Source organism: Mobula hypostoma, chromosome 6 (assembly GCF_963921235.1).
Source record: "Mobula hypostoma chromosome 6, sMobHyp1.1, whole genome shotgun sequence".
In the NCBI taxonomy this organism is placed as follows: domain Eukaryota; kingdom Metazoa; phylum Chordata; class Chondrichthyes; order Myliobatiformes; family Myliobatidae; genus Mobula; species Mobula hypostoma.
The window spans coordinates 87742845-87760796 of NC_086102.1; the positions used below are offsets into that span (position 1 = coordinate 87742845).

At 40.2% G+C, this 17952-nt stretch overlaps 1 protein-coding gene across 1 annotated transcript in view; it reads left to right on the forward strand.

Moving 5' to 3' along the window:
- nufip1 (nuclear FMR1 interacting protein 1) overlaps window positions 1–17952 on the forward strand; it is a 59265-nt gene that overhangs the window by 6176 nt on the left and 35137 nt on the right. The window contains exons 3-5 of the mRNA XM_063051158.1: window positions 819–926; window positions 9104–9166; window positions 9321–9397. Of these exons, the coding sequence (XP_062907228.1) occupies window positions 819–926; window positions 9104–9166; window positions 9321–9397 (248 nt within the window). The remainder of the gene's footprint in view (window positions 1–818; window positions 927–9103; window positions 9167–9320; window positions 9398–17952) is intronic.

The following is a 17952-nucleotide window of genomic DNA, read 5'->3' on the forward strand; positions in this document are numbered from 1 at the left end:
GTACAATGTGCAGGTCATATCCAACCAGAAAGCGTATAGCGCAGTATCTGAAATACATCTTATGGAAAGTTTTGTTTGATGAACTTCAATACAAAATAAATTACAAAAAAGAGAATGTGTTGGCCCTGCTGTGTAGATTTGCAAGGAAGGTATATGGTTACTGAAACTGAATTGTAAGGAGAAACTGTGGAAACATGGCTTGTTTTCCTCAGAGATTGGATTAAGAAGCAATTAGAATGAGATTTCTATAATTAAAGATGGGGGGGGACTTGGCATTGAGGGGGTATATAAATGCTAAGGGACATTGAGTGGGGAATATGTGGAGTTTTAACATCCGATCTCACTGCATGGCAAGTTAAACACAGCAGCTGTGACGTGGTCCCAGGGATCTCTGGAGTTTTGCTGACCTATTGCAATAGGTCTTCAACAGTCTGACGGCAAAACAGCTGAAGTCACAAATAGGCAGCTGTTTCAATGTGGTGGCATATTTTGCTGTAGCTTTACAATCTGCTGGGAAGCAAAACCACTAAGTCTTGAAAGTAAATGGGGGAAAAGTGTGATCATTGTCCTTTCTAGCAACATTTTACACAGTGCATTACATCACTTTGCTCAATGTAATTATTTATCTCTTCCTTTTATAAAAAAAAAAAAAAAAAAATTCTGATGCTTGTTTTAACATGCTAAGGTTGCTGGGTTGGTTACTTGACACTGAGCAGTAAAGATTTTTCAGGTTATTTCAGAGAGGCAGAAGAAAAGGCTGTGTGATTTGCCATTGGCATTCAAGTGTTAATCTGATTTTCTGCTTTGCTTTCTAATAGAAAAAGAAGAAGAAGAAGGAGCCCCTATACACACACTACTGCGATACCTGTGACCGAGGATTCAAACACCAGGAAAAATACAGCGAGCATGTGTCACAGCACATCCAAGTAAGAGAATATAGATTGTGCTAAGTGTCTCTCGGTACAAGTATCAGCAGATATTGAGCTCTCCTGGAATTGTCAAAATTACAGAACAACTCCCTGCTCAAACCAGAGGTGTTGAAATTTAACACATTCTCGGTTTGCTCTGACGCAGTTCTCGCAGAGTGAGTGGTTTGGACGCTGGGTACTGGAAGAGCTGAATGCAGGTCCAGACCAGCCTACTGGTAACAATATACTTCTTCCTGTAGCTGTCCAGCTTTGGGAACTTTAGGGATCCGAGTGAATAGAAGCATAAATAGTTCACCAGTTGGCCACAGCTTTGTATACTTGTGCATGTGTGTGTGGGGAAAAATTAGACGTGGTATGGTCCAAACAGAGATCGTCTGGTGTTAGTTAGAGAAGTCATTTCAAAGTATGTACAAGGAATACAACTGAGATTCGTCCCCTCTCAGGCAGCCACGAAACAAAGAAACATCACTGAACCCGTCAGGAAAACATCAAACACCCAAGGTGGGGAAGAAGGCGCAACTCGCGTGGGCAACAAAAAAAATTACTGCTGTACTCTAAAGCTATGTGTTAGTTCCTAATAGTTGTTGATGGAGGAATTCATCCAGTGTACACTGCTGTGTTCTTTTGATTGACTGTAAATGAGGAAAATCGGCTCAGGCACCTAATGCAGTTAATGTGTAGTCTTCATACAATACTTTTGATAATTGCATCCTCAGAATCATTGTAACATTCAAGATGATCATCGATACTTTCATATTCTTTGTAGTTCCTAACTTGAAGTGGTGAAATCATTTCATTTTTACTCCAGCTTGTTTCTGGCATCTTCAAGTCTTTGAGTGCTTGAAGCCGTAAAGAGCAAAACAGTTCCAAATTGTCTTACTGCTTATTTCTCGCCGATTATCAGTGACAAAAGATCATCAGTGATTGAACACAAACTCATGCAACCAGTGTTATTTTAAAAACCGTTCATCCTAAGCATGATGTAGTGTCCAACGCTTGACTGATGCTAGTTAGAAACTGTTTCCGGAAACAGTAATGGTTTCCTGCATGAATTAAGCAGTTTAGTATCCCAAATGAACAAAGGAAATCCAACTGTTTTCTCAATTAGTTTCTCTTCTTTAAGAGTAGTCCCAAATTAATTGGGGCAGCCGCTTACCGTTGACCCAATTAATCAGAATGCCCTACACTGAAACACTGACAGCTTCTGAAGTTTGTCAGGATGTGTTGATGATACACTCTGTGCTTTGCCCGAGACCTTCCACATCTGGGTCATGTGTGCATCTCCAGGCCAGTGTAACAGCCCTCTGCGTCTGGCCAAATAAGTCTGGGTATTGGTTGGAAGGCCAGCCTGGGTGATGGAGTCAGCCGACATTATCTTTCAGTCAAGTGTCATAGCAAAATAAATGCGTAAATCAGACTAGTACAAAGATATTAGCCCAGTCAGTTATAGTATGTAGGATTTAGCCTAAGATTACTTCCAGTCCATTTCTTTGCTGTAGACAGTAAGTTTGATTTTTTTTTTGTGTTACTCATCAAATTTTTGTGCTATTGAGGAAGGGGTATGAAGGTGGAGAAAACATGGAATGGATTTACTGAATGGTCTGCATAAAGAACTTTGAGCAAAGGCAGCAAAGGGAAGGTTTGCTGGAGGTGTTCATTATCATGAAGGTTCAGGTTCGAACGAGTGAGGGTAATAACCATGTTCAAGGTGGTTAGTGAGGGAGGGGAGGCAAAATGAGAGAGGGGTTTCTCACTGGTAGTTATTTCTTTTCACCCTTCATGTGGAAGTACAAGTTGGGTCTGGGAAATGAACATGTATTTAGATATGCTAGAATCAATCTGAATGCCATGACACCACAAATGGCAATGAATGGATTGTTCCTGTGTCACAGCTGGAGAGCACGCTGGATTTTGTTTACATTATATCATTATCCTTCAGTCGTGCTTCACCTCTTCCAGAAGATTGTTTCTTGTATCCTTTGCTCACTGACTTGCTGGTTAAATCGTAGGACGTTCACACTGTTTCATTTATTCCATTTATTCTAATGTGTAGAGACCCTGCTTGCTACGTATCCAACTCCCTCCAATTACAAAATCAGGTTTATTATCACTGGCATGTGACGTGAAATCTGTTAACTTAGCAGCAGCAGTTCGATGCCATACGTAATCTAGCAGAGAGAAAAAAATAAATAAAATAAAACATAATTGATTTACTTGTTTGTTTGTTATGTATATTGAATAGATTTTTTTAAATGTGCAAAAACAGAAATATTGTGTATTTTTTTTTAAAAAGTGAGGTACTGTCCAAAGCTGCTTTCTTTCTTTATTAGTCTTTTTATTGATTTAAAAAGAGCATATTTAAACAAGAGGAGAATTATCTCAAATATATTTATCAATAACAATACAAAGAAAGTGAAATAGACATTATCAAAATCATACATAGTATTAAACTAATATGTAGCATATAATAAAAAAGAAGACAGCTAGTTCTCTTATCAATTCATGGAGACAGGAAAAAAAACTTTAAATTTTTAGATGAAGAAGAGAGGGGAAAAAACCCACTACTCTATACGAGAAAAGGCGGGGGAAAGGAATTGAGGATACGACCAAAAAAGGAAAGACTTTCTAAAACTTTGGGGGGAAAAAAATAATTGGAAGAGTAATAAATCAAATGAAAATATTGAATAAAAGGCCACCAGATTTGCTCAAATTTAAAGGATGTATCAAATATCCAATGACTTGTTTTCTGTAAACTTAAACAGGACATAATGGAGGAAAGCCAGTAGGTGGATTAGAACCCTTCCACTTCAGTAAAATGGCTCTCCTAGCCAATAACATATGATAGCCTTTTAACTTTGAGCGGAAACAGGAATATTTTCTGCTTCCGATTGGATAATCCCAAAGATTGCCGTAAGTAAATTGGGTTGTAGGTCCAGATCCAAGACTCTTGATAGCGTTTTAAAAACATTTCTCCAAAAATTATCTAGCTTTATACAAGACCAAAACATATGAGTTAAAGTGGCCACCTCAATATTACATCTGTCACAAATAGGATTGATGTTGGAAAAAATACACGCTAGTTTATCCTTTGACATATGGGCCCGATGCACTACCTTGAACTGTATCAAGGGATGGCGGGCACAAATAGATGAGTTATTAACCAAATGAAAAATTTTACTCCATTGATTATCTGAAAATGACTCTTGAAATTCCAGTTCCCAAGCATGTTTAATTTTATAATTGGGTATCATTCGTAAATTCAATAACTGTATAAATTATAGCTATCAACCCTTTTTGAAGTGGTTTAAGCTGAAAGAGAACATCTGTCATATTAGGTGGATAAGCAGAAGGGTAATTTGGCAGCAAACCATGTTTTTAAAAAAATAAATAAATAAATAATTTGTAAATATCTAAAAGAAGTGTACATTAAATAAATCGTATTTATCCACTAACTGAGAAAAAGACATTAAGCAACCCCCTAAAAACAAATCTGAAAAAGTTGTTATTCCCTTGGGTTTTCCAAGTTAGAAAGGCCTTATCCTAAATTGATGGTGTAAAAAAAATGTCCAAAGCTTCAATGTCCATTTAGGAATTGGATGACAGAGGGGAAGAAGCTGTTCCTGAATCGCTGAGTGTGTACCTTCAGGCTTCTGTACCTCCTACCTGATGGTAACAGTGAGAAAAGGGCATGTCCTGGGTATTTTGTAGGCTAGTACCCAAGATGGAGCTGACTAGGTTTACAACCTTCTGCAGCTTCTTTTGGTCCTGTGCAGTAGCCCCTCCATACCACACAGTGATGCAGCCTGTCAGAATGCTCTCCACGGTACAACTATAGAAGTTTTTGAGTGTATTTGTTGACATGCCAAATCTCTTCAAACTCCTAATAAAGTATAGCCACTGTCTTGCCTTCTTTATGACTACATCAATGTGTTGGGACCAGGTTAGATCCTCAGAGATCTTGACACCCAGGAACTTGAAGCTGCTCACTCTCTCCACTTCTGATCCCTCTATGAGGATTGATATATGTGTTCCTTCGTCTTACCCTTCCTGAAGTCCACAATCAGCTCTTTCGTCTTAACTGATGTTGAGTGCCAGGTTGTTGCTGCAGCACCATTCCACTCGTTGTCATACCTTACTCCTGTACCCCCTCTGTACAGTTGTAATGGCAACTCTTGGAATATATCAGTAGTTTAGGTGGGGGGGAATGTGATTTAAGAGCAGTGTGGGAGGGTTAATTGGAGTATGTTTATATATCAGAAGAAATAGCAAAAGGGGAAGAATGCTGACAAAGAGAGCTTAATGGAGAATGAAGAAAGGTTCTGGTGACCAGATGTTTTTGCTGTAGTTTATGGTGCAAGTGTAGTGTTTCTAGAAAGGGGACTGACGGAAAAGACCAGGATTAGAGCTGCAGGTCAAGGGAAGGACTGAATTGGAGCAGAGTAAACAAGTTTGCTTGCACATGGAAAACATGCCCATCCTTCGTGCATGCGCTTGGTGTGTTGAACTGTGCCATGAGTTAATCTAATTAAACTGCATTTTCAACTTTGGGAGTGTCAGCCAGCTGCTCAGGGTGAGGGTATTCACTGCTGCCCACGGGACACTCATTTCCCTTTCAACCTCGCTTCACCCTCTACCTCTTCACACTGTCCTGTCACTGCTGGTGTCCGTTTGCCTCTTGGAGTGGAATGTGAATGAGGTTCTGACCTTGCTTATCCTTTCCAGCTGCACAAAGGGAGGAGGAGACCGAGTGCTTTTTAAATTTTCACCTGTTTAGAATTCACAATACGACATTTCATAATTGAAGATCTCAAAGTGATGTCTTTGAGACTTGAATGCTCAGCATAACATTGTGTTTGTTAACTGGCATTGGAATACAGTTAATACTAGTTTAACAACTGTTTGTTATTGTACAGACTTGCTCCTGATGAAACTATTGAACGGGAAAGGTGCAGACTGACAACGGTTAATCTTGACCTCAGTTTAGTACTTGTTGCATTTTCCATTATGGCCCAAACCATTCTCTGCACTAAACTATTGTCTGTTGTCGTACTGAAAGGGACTTGTAAGATCAGAGGTGTTTTTCTACACAACAATATTATACAGGGGCTTAATCAATGAAAGACAGACCTAATACTGAAGAGGAGTGAATTTCTCTGTAGAGTTCTGTGTTTATCTCGGGGCTTAAATTACTTTAAATGCTTCTATATAAATGTAAAGTGGTTTTGTACCTCCCTTTTAATGAAAAGTTTGTTCAAAGGGAAATAATGCCAAAAATTATGGCTCTGTTTGTTGAACAATCAGTTCTGGATGATCAGAAGTGGTTGCAATTTAAGTACTGTAGAACTTTAGAGTCAATGTGCTTGTCTCTGTCACAGAAAGTTGTCTTCAGCAACTTACTTCACCCCATTTCCAGCCAACAGCCTGTGGTTTGACCCACAGCAATTCTTCCTTCTTCATGGAGAGATTTAAGCTTTTAATGAATGAGTTGAAAATCAAATAGACTGCTTTGTTTAAAATGGTTTTGGGGTGCTGAGTTCTCTTCCAAACCAGGAAAATGCCATTTCATCACAGACCTGGTGTGTCTTGCAAGTGGTCTGGAGGCTTTGGGAAATCATGAGGTGAACCTTTTGAAGAATGCACAAATGGTCAGACTGTTTGTGTGGCTTGTTTAACCGAGTTGGTGGTTAATGATCATGTCCCAGGTAATGGGGGATTCTAATCTGGTAATGACATTAAATGCAAAGTGGTAATGGTTAGGCACTCCCTTGTTGGAGATCATTGTCATGTACTTGAGCATAGAGACATTTATCACTAACAAATCAAGTGGTTTGCTGTTTGGAGACATTTTTAAAGAAGTTGAGCACTGACCATTGCTGAACTTTCTTGAACTTTGTGATCAAGATTAGATCATTAATGAATCATAGTTTGAATCTGAAATGCTCCGTCTGACATATGGGGGATTGTTGGAGACGGACTCTAACAATGTAGTGGTTTATTGTTGTCACATGTACCAAGATACAGTGAGAAGCTTGTCTTGCATACTGTTCATACAGGTCAAATCATTACACAATATGTTGAGCTAAAATAAGGTAAAGCAACAACATTAACAGTACACTACTTCAGAGAAGCACTTGGATCAGCTGGATGTTGGACGGCAGCTCAGCCCATGTACTGGTAAATGGAATTAGTGTGAATGGGTACTGGATAGCTGCACAGACTTGGCAGCTTGGCTGTCCCTGTTTCGAATTGAAAATAGTTCTGCGTATGACACTGGGATGAGGAACTTGGATAGATAATTAGTCTGCAATATTTTTTTCTTTGTCCAAGATATTAGTCCAGCCGGAAAAGAAACTTCCTCCGATTTCAGTGCTTTCAGTTTTACCAGAACGTCACACTTGGTTAAATGCTGTCAATGTCAAAGGTAGTTCTGCTCCCCTCATCGTGTGAATTCATTTGGTCATCTTGGGATAAGTTTAAAGAAACCAAGTAAGTTGTAAGAAGGAGAGAATTGTAAACAAGCTGAAGGAATGAGAATCTACCCTTTCTTTAAACTACTTGAGGCGTGACTGGGCTGCACCTTCCTGTTTTGTTTTTGTTTATTCCACACCAAGAATAGTGTGATTACCTGTACAAATTGCACTGGTGCGTGTCTGTATTACTGTTCACAAACTGATGAATGCATTTCCTAACAGAACTTTTGACATTATCACTTGCTGGCAGTGAAATTCTTATCATCAGAATCAGGTTTAATATCACTGGCAGGTGTCGTGAAATTAGTTCAGTCGTAGCAATATATCATTTCAAAAAAACTAAATTGCAGCAAGTATAATAATAAAAAAAAATGGGTGGGAGGGGAATAGTGAGATCGTATTCATGGATTCATTGTTCATTCAGAAATTGGGTGCCAGAAGGGAAGAAGTTGCTCCTGAAACGCTGAGGCACCCTGACGGTAGCAATGAGAAGAGGGCCTGTCCTGGGGTTGGGGGGGGGGGGGAAGATCCTCAATGATGGATGCTGCCTTTTCAGGCATCACGTTTGGGAGGTGCCCTCAATGCTGAGGAGGCCAGTGTGCATGATGGACGTGGCCGCTGAGCTGGCAGCTTTCTGCATCGTGCACTAAGGCTGTCCCTGTGCTGTACTGTTCTATTATTGAGGAGCTTCTTGTCCATTAACTGGTTGCTAGGGGAGGCTTCAAGACAGGTTTTTTTTTTGGAGGAATGGGTAATGGCCAAGAGCATAACTTCTGTCACTCTGCAGGGGCTCCTGTAAAATCTTCTCCATTGATCATACCTGTTGCCTCACTGAACCAATCAGATTCCAGGCCATAGTTTTGGTCTTACTTTGACTCGCAGACACAATCATTTACACGGATTTGTTTCCGTGATTGAGAAATATTTAGGGGAAAAATTAGCCCACCCTGTGCGTAAGACGTCACTACCTGGGTTTTTCCTTTTTCTTTGTATTCTTTATTTTTGCAAGAATTTATCCTTTTTTAATCGCCTCTTTCTCAACAGTTATTAGTGCTAAAAGCATTCTTTTTAATCATTAACTTCAGTTAATGCGCTGTTTGTTCTTTTATGATTTCTGGAGGAGAAATAGAAGCGTTGAATCTTTACAATGCAAGTCATTCAGCCGCACAATTCATTCTAGCTCTTGCATTTTGGTTATTTTCCTGCTGATTCCCCTTGGGGAAAGTACTTTTCTGTCTCTACGGTGTCTGTCAAATTGTCTTTTGAAAGTCCCAGTGGGCTTGAGGTGGTTTCTAGAAATTGTTAAATGCGGAAAATGTTTTTCTTCCTTCCCACCCGCTCTCAACGTATTCCCAGTGAGGAATATGTGAAACCTGAGTGTTTTGTACTGTCAGAAAGTTTCTTTAGTTCACTAGTTGTGCCAAGATTAATGTGCGTGAAGGGAAGCTGCAACAAATGAACTGACATTCAGTCAAATGTATCACTGTTTGGGGTATAGTGATAGTTTCAACAATATTTTGTTCAGGGGTTGCCTTGACAATAACATGAAGAGGGAAGAGATCAGTAGGTATTCCTTAAATGAAAACAAAAGTGATTTAGTTTTGGTCATGTAATAGAAAACACAGCCAACGTAAGCTGATATAATGTGTCTAATCCCTTTTCTGTCTGTCTCTCTAATCATTTTTCCCCTGTCTTTTTTATTAGTGCAAAGTTAAGGGTTGCAGTTTCAATGCCCACGAGAAGCTGGTTCAGATTCATTGGAGAAATGTAAGTGTTTTACTTGACCCAAAACTGTTTTGTGAAGAATTAAAATGGACTAAGTAGCTTATTGTTAATTTTATTTTATCTGTTGCATCACTCATTGGGAGAGTAAACACACATTATGCCAAATTGCTCTGCTCACTGCTTTTCTTGTCAACAGGCACATGGGCCAGGAGCAAGAAGAATTAAACTGGACACTCCAGAGGAAATTGCCAAGTGGCGAGAGGAGAGAAAGAGGTGAGCTTTATTAGCCCTGATTGTGTGGCTCTCATCTATCAGAGAGCAAACTAAAGCTTCATTCTGAGTTGTAGTCTGGGCTTTTTAACTGAATACTATCCCTGAAAGAACAGATGAGATCTGGCAACACACGTAAAAGTTGCTGGTGGGCCTGTTTTCTGATTGGGCAGAAAGTAGTGTGTTGTTGAGTTTGTGATTTAGGACACGAGTTCTCAGTCTGCTTGTGGCCCACTTGTGAATTTCATTTCTGTCTGTGGCCCCCCACCTTCCGTAGTCTCCATCTTTGGTCAACTATATACAGTCAATATTTATGTTTTAATAGGTTTGGGTATTATATGTTGAATATAATGTTACAAATCTATATGAAAAATAAAACTATTTCAAAGCTCTGAATTATAATAACGTTCTTCAACCAGCAATGAAAACGTGCTTAGTATTGTTACTTAGGGTATTTAGTGAGACACTTGTGACTGGTGCAAACTAGTGAGTTTCTGAAAATCGAAGATCACCTCTTTTCACATTAAGACAGTTATGAGATTTTGATGGCAGGTGAAGAGCTTGACTAAAACATCATTCATAGAAACATAGAAAATAGGTGCAGGAGTAGGCCATTCGGCCCTTCGAGCCTGCACCGCCATTTATTATGATCATGGCTGATCATCCAACTCAGAACCCAGCCTTCCCTCCATACCCCCTGACCCCTGTAGCCACAAGGGCCATATCTAACTTCCTTTTAAACATAGCTAATGAACTGGCCTCAACAGTTTGCTGTGGCAGAGAATTCCACAGATTCACCACTCTCTGTGTGAAGAAGTTTTTCCTAACCTCGGTCCTAAAAGGCTTCCCCTCTATCCTCAAACTGTGACCCCTCGTTCTAGACCTCCCCAACATCGGGAACAATCTTCCTGCATCTAGCCTGTCCAATCCCTTTAGGATCTTGTACGTTTCAATCAGATCCCCCCTCAATCTTCTAAATTCCAACGAGTACAAGCCCAGTTCATCCAGTCTTTCTTCATATGAAAGACCTGCCATCCCAGGAATCAATCTGGTGAACCTTCTTTGTACTCCCTCTATGGCAAAGATGTCTTTCCTCAGATTAGGGGACCAAAACTGCACACAATACTCCAGGTGTGGTCTCACCAAGGCCTTGTACAACTGCAGTAGTACCTCCCTGCTCCTGTACTCGAATCCTCTCGCTATAAATGCCAGCATACCGTTCGCCTTTTTCACCGCCTGCTGTACCTGCATGCCCACTTTCAATGACTGGTGTATAATGACACCCAGGTCTCGTTGCACCACCCCTTTTCCTAATCGGCCACCATTCAGATAATAATCTGATTTCCTATTTTTGCCACCAAAGTGGATAACTTCACATTTATCCACATTAAATTGCATCTGCCATGAGTTTGCCCACTCACCCAACCTATCCAAGTCACCCTGCATCCTCTTAGCATCCTCCTCACTGCTAACACTGCCACCCAGCTTCGTGTCATCCGCAAACTTGGAGATGCTGCATTTAATTCCCTCATCCAAGTCATTAATATATATTGTAAACAACTGGGGTCCCAGCACTGAGCCTTGCGGTACCCCACTAGTCACCGCCTGCCATTCTGAAAAGGTCCCGTTTATTCCCACTCTTTGCTTCCTGTCTGCTAACCAATTCTCCACCCACACCAATACCTTACCCCCAATACGGTGTGCTTTAAGTTTGCACACTAATCTCCTATGTGGGACCTTGTCAAAAGCCTTTTGAAAATCCAAATATACCACATCCACTGGTTCTCCCCTATCCACTCTACTAGTTACATCCTCAAAAAATTCTATGAGATTCGTCAGACATGATTTTCCTTTCACAAATCCATGCTGACTTTGTCCGATCATTTCACCGCTTTCCAAATGTGCTGTTATCACATCCTTGATAACTGACTCCAGCAGTTTCCCCACCACCGACGTTAGGCTAACCGGCCTATAATTCCCCGGTTTCTCACTCCCTTCTTTTTTAAAAAGTGGGGTTACATTAGCCACCCTCCAATCCTCAGGAACTAGTCCAGAATCTAACGAGTTTTGAAAAATTATCAGTAATGCATCCACTATTTCTTGGGCCACTTCCTTAAGCACTCTGGGATGCAGACCATCTGGCCCTGGGGATTTATCTGCCTTCAATCCCTTCAAGTTACCTAACACCACTTCCCTACTAACATGTATTTCGCTCAGTTCCTCCATCTCACTGGACCCTCTGTCCCTTACTATTTCTGGAAGATTATTTATGTCCTCCTTAGTGAAGACAGAACCAAAGTAATTATTCAATTGGTCTGCCATGTCCTTGCTCCCCATAATCAATTCACCTGTTTCTGTTTGCAGGGGACCTACATTTGTCTTTGTCAGTCTTTTCCTTTTTACATATCTATAAAAGCTTTTACAGTCTGTTTTTATGTTCTCTGCCAGTTTTCTCTCATAATCTTTTTTCCCCTTCCTAATTAAGCCCTTTGTCCTCCTCTGCTGAACTCTGAATTTCTCCCAGTCCTCAGGTGAGCCACTTTCTCTGGCTAATTTGTATGCTACTTCTTTGGAATTGATACTATCCCTAATTTCTCTTGTCAGCCACGGGTGCACTACCTTCCTTGATTTATTCTTTTGCCAAACTGGGATGAACAATTGTTGTAGTTCATCCATGCAACCTTTAAATGCCTGCCATTGCATATCCACCGTCAATCCTTGAAGTGTCATTTGCCAGTCTATCTTAGCTAATTCATGTCTCATACCTTCAAAGTTACCCCTCTTTAAGTTCAGAACCTTTGTTTCTGAATTAACTACGTCACTCTCCATGTTAATGAAGAATTCCACCATATTATGGTCACTCTTACCCAAGGGGCCTCTCACGACAAGATCGCTAATTAACCCTTCCTCATTGCTCAAAACCCAGTCCAGAATAGCCTGCTCTCTAGTCGGTTCCTCGACATGTTGGTTCAAAAAACCATCCCGCATACATTCCAAGAAATCCTCTTCCTCAGCACCTTTACCAATTTGGTTCACCCAGTCTACATGTAGATTGAAGTCACCCATTATAACTGCTGTTCCTTTATTGCACACATTTCTAATTTCCTGTTTAATACCATCTCCGACCTCACTACTACTGTTAGGTGGCCTGTACACAACTCCCACCAGCGTCTTCTGCCCCTTAGTGTTACGCAGCTCTACCCATATCGATTCCACATCTTCCCGGCTTATGTCCTTCCTTTCTATTGTGTTAATTTCTTTTTTAACCAGCAACGCCACCCCACCTCCCCTTCCTTCGTGTCTATCCCTCCTGAATATTGAATATCCCTGAACGATATGGGGTGGGAAATCCAATTTAAAAACAACTTTGCTTTCTCCCAGAGCTTTGTAAACTTATTTTGAATATCGCTAGTGATCCAGAATTTTTCCTTGCTGTTGGAATTTTGCTTGAGCTGCTGTGTCACTCCGCAGCTCAGTAAGACATTCTTGCAAAGTGGTGTCAACATCACGCACATTCACCCCACCATCTAATCTGGAAAGAGAATCTCCAGCAGGTCTCTGAACCAAAATTCCGTATCAGTGTGCAGTTGTTTCAAATGATCAAGATATACAATCAGATCATCATCTTGCAATTCTATTTTAAGAGTGGCCAGTGAAGGAAATTGCATAACTTGGTGTCCAATATTGCTGCTGAAGAGTTTTGAGTTTTCCAAGGAAAGTGGTAATAGCCTCTTTGCATGATATAAGGTTGCAGTTTTTTTCCTTGACCTTTGTATTTGAAAAACTTCATTTATTAAACAGTACCTTGAAAAAGTATTCAGCCCCCACAACTATTTTCACATTTTACTGCCTTATTTTTTAATATAAAATGTATTGAAGTAGTACTTTTGAACTATTCTAAAGAACATTGCATCATGTCATATCAAAAGAAGAAAATTCCCAACCTGTCAACATTTACTAAAAATTTTAAAAACCTAAATTGAGGCTGAAGAAGTTTCATCCCCTTACACGTTAACTTTGACATAGAAATTTGGAGAATCACCAGTTTTCAATGAATTCATTAGGATAAACACAGTAATGTCCAGCAGTATGGTATAGTAGATTTTCAACAGACCAAACCAAAATGAAGATGAAAGAACATTCAAGCCAAGTTGGGGAAATGATAATGGAGACACACAAAGCTGGGGAGGGTACAAGACCATCTCAAAGGCACTGAACATACCTTGGAGCTCAGTGCAGTCCTTCGTGAAAAAGTGAGGATAAAAAAAAAATGAGACCCCAGCCACTGCCGAGCTCAGGCTGCCTCCCCTCCTCCCAAAGACGGTCACTGGAGAAGAATGGCACTTGCAAGGCAGGCCACTGTGATGCCAACAGCCACCGAGTGAGTTACAGAAGTCAGTGTTGACCATGGCTGTCAGCTACCAAAAAAATAACTGTTCATCACCAGAGTGAAGCAAGGAGCTGGAAAAAATTACTGCTGACTCCAACCACCCTGTCACCTATTCACCAAATTACCATCAGGGAGACGCTACATGTCCATCACCACCAGGACTACACATCATCTCTGAAGCTTCTTTCCTGTAGCTATCTGGCTTCTCAACAAAACTCACTCGGGTGTGATACCCTGACTCTCCCTACACAACATCTGTAAAATGGTCTCTCCTGCTCTTTGATAAATAAATGTGAACAGACTAAATAATTAACTTTGATTATTGGCATCTGTGCTAATTGCTCATGGCTGTTTACACTATAATCTTGTAAATTGTCGGTTGTTATTGTGTTGTCTGTTATGGTATTGCCCTGCGTTTTTATGCTTGGCACTGAACCACAATCACTTCTGGTATGTTTCACTTACTGGCAGTGAAGTGATTCTGATATGTCATCAGAAGGTCTTCATTATCGGGTCATGTGCTTCCATCAGTCTGCAAGGCAAACTTCTTGCCTTGCAGTTGTGCAGCTGGTTGCTTTTCCACATCATCTAACACTTCATCAAAATGCTTTGATACTGATGAGGTGCTCGAGGATGGCTTGAATTCATCACAGTAGAAATTACAATGGAAACTGCAAGCTGAATCAATGATTCACCTATGTGAATTGCCAGCTTTTGCAATTAATTTTGAAATCTCAGAGGATGCAAGTTCACCTCTGTGTATCTTAGCTGCTTTTACACTAAACATTTGCTTTGCATCGGCCTTGATTGAAAATAATTACATTGTTTTTCTTTTGAAGTAATCCAGTGTCTTGTCTTTGTACGCTGTCTCGAAGTGCTTCCTCAGCGTACATGGCCGCATGCTTTCATTTGAAAGTGTAGTCATACAGATTAGACACGGTAGCTTCCTTTTGTCCTGTGGTGACGGAATAAAGTCATGGGCAAGACGCTCGATAGTCTTGCTGACATTTTTTCTTAATATATCTCTTTCTGCATGCAGGGAACAACAATTGAATATACGTGTTTTTTAAAAAATAGCTTTTTAGGCAGTTATCGGATACTGGTCAGTTTTATGCTATTAAATATGACAATTCTATGTGGTAGTAAAGAGTGCACTCGCAAAGCAAATTGAACTTTCTTTCAAAATGTGATGCATGTCAGGGATTGAGTGGAAGTTGTAATAGGTGGAAAGTGATCCTCGGGCAGACATCGTGCATTCCCTCCTCTCTGCTGTTTATTCCTTTCTGGCCGATGACCTCACTGTTGTACCTGCAGCCTCATGACACATTATCAAAGTATTGTCGTACGCACGGATCAGTGGAGGGAAAACAAGCAGCTTCCTGTTGCATACGTGCTGACTGGCCGTGCTGCAGCCAGCCCTGTCCAATCCATGACTGTAAGGTATAGGAGCAGAATGAGGCCGTTAGTCTGTTCTGCCATTTCATCATGGCTGATCCAGTCTCCCCTCAGCCCCAATCTCCTGCCCGCCACCTGCATCCCTTCATGCCCTGACCAATCAAATATCTATCAAACTCTTCGTTAAATATACATAAAGACTTGTCCTCCACAGCCGCCTGTGACAATGAATTCCACAAATTCACCAATCTCTGGCTAAAGAAGTTCCTCCTCATCTCTGTTCTAAAAGGACGCCCCTCTATTCTTAGGCTGTGTCCTCTGGTCTTAGACTCTCCCAACAAAGGAAACATCCTCTCCACATCCACTCTATCAAGGCCTTTCACTATTCAAGAAGTTTCAATTAAGTCACCCTCCATTCTTCTGAATTCTAGTGAATACAGGCCTAGAACCATCAAAAGCTCTTCATATGACAAGCCATTCAAGCCTGGAATTATTTTCATAAACTTCCTTTGAATCCTCTCCAGTTTCAGCACATCCTCTCTAAGATAAGGTGAGGGGTCCAAACCTGCTCACAATATTCTAAATGAGGCCTCACCAGTGCTTTATAACATCGCAATGTTACATCCTTGCTTCTATATTCTAGTCCTCTTGAAAAGAATTCTAACCTTGCATTTGCTTTCCTCACCACAGACTCGACCTGCAAGTTAACCTTTAGGAAATCCTGCACAAGGACTCCCAAGTCCCTTTGCACCTCAGTTTTTTGTATTTTCTCTCCACTTAGACCATACACTTCCCAACACTGTATTCCATCTGTCATTTAGATTAGGAGAATGGTAAAGTCCTTCTGTAGCTTCTACTTCCTCAAAACTTCATTCTACTCCACTATCTTCATATCTTCTGCAAACTTTGCAACAAAGCCATCGATTCCTTCATCCAAATCATTGACATATAACATAAAAGGAATCGATCTCAACACAGACCCCTGTAGACTACCACTAGTCACTGGCAGCCATCCAGAAAGGTTCCCTCTATTTCTACTCTTTGTCGCCTGCCAATCAGCCACTGCATTATCCATGCTAGAATCTTTCCTGTAATACCATGGGCTCATAACTTGTTAAGCAGACTTGTGTGGCACCTTGAAAAGGTCTTCTGAAAATCCAATATACAACATCAACTAGTTCTCCTTTGTCTATCCTGCTTGTGATTTCTTTAAAGAATTCCAATAGATTTGTCAGGCAAAGTTCTCCCTTGAGGAAACCATGTTGACTACGGCTTTTCTTTTCAATTTTTCTTAAAATTTTATTTTAAATTTTTTTTGGCTTAGCATAACAAAACTTTCAATTTCCAGATACATTTACTTTTCTTCCCCTTACAGATATCAGGTATCAGAACACGTCCATCAAAATATAGACATCACCACAACATCCTATACAAAAGCCCTTATTAGTATTGCAGACAGGTTTATCTACATACTGCAGACAAGGTTGCCATGTTTTATGAAAACTATTTGTTTTTGAGTGTACTATACATGTTAAGAAGTCCAAAGCAATGTATTCTATGATTAATTTATGCCAACGAAAAAGTCCAGGGGCCTTAAAATGTTCTTCCTCGCACAAGTCAGGATATTAAAAAATTTTTTTGATGTGTATTAATAATACGACTGCTGGGTAAGCCTAAGAGAAAAGACACTGGGTCCAGTTCAAGCTCCATCTTCAATCTTTTCCATTTCACCCAAAATATCACTCCAGCATGCCTGTAGTTTGGCACAAGTCCTAAACAGTGGGTGAAAGTTCCAGTATTTACTTTACGTTGAGCACACATTGGAGAAACCCCTGTCGTAAATTTCAAGACATGATCTGGAGTCAGATGGGCTCTTTGCAGAATTTTGAGTTGCAGTGCTTTAGTTCTATTACAAACTGAAATTTTCTTTGCATTATCACAGATGTCTTCCCATGTTTCAGCTGTAATTTCTACTCCCAGCTCTTCCTCCCAGACCCTTCCCAGCTGCTCAGTCTCTCCACAAGAACATTCATTCCCTCAGGATGCTGTAAAAAGTAGTAATACAGACTTCACCTTAGAATGAAATACCCTCTTCTATGTCAGAACTATAGAAATCAGTTAACAATGATGCTTTTTTTTCTGTATATAATCTCTTATCTGAAAGAAATGAGTAAGATCCTTGTTGGGTATGTTAAATTTCTGTACTATTTGACTAAAAGACATCATCGTTCCTTCAAACAAATCTCCAAGTTGGAAAATACCCTTAGAAATCCAAAGTTCAAATCCAGAATCCATTATGCCAGGCTGAAAACCTGGACTGCCGGTTATTGGAGTGAAGGGTGATATTTTCGCTGCGTTGCCCTCAATTTGTTGCACCACCCTCCAAGCCCTGACTGTATTTATTGTAATCGGATTGTGACAATATTCCTTAATTAGTTTCATCTTATTGAGGAAAAGCAAATTAATAAGAGGGCATTTTGCTTGTGAAGTTTCAATGTCTAGCCAAGTTGAGGAAGGGTCCCTGCAAACCCAGTCAACTACACAAGATAAAAAGGAACTTAACTGATATTTTTTGATGTCTGGAAAATCCAGACCCCCTAGACTATTAGGAAGCTGTAACTTCAACATTTTAATACAGGGTCTTTTTTCGTTCCAGATGAAACCAGCCATTTATTTATTTATTTATTTTTATAAAATTTAAAAAAAAAGTATTTGTTGAGTAAAGGTGACTGGAATCATTCGTATTGGGTAGAGCAGATGAGGAAGAATGTTC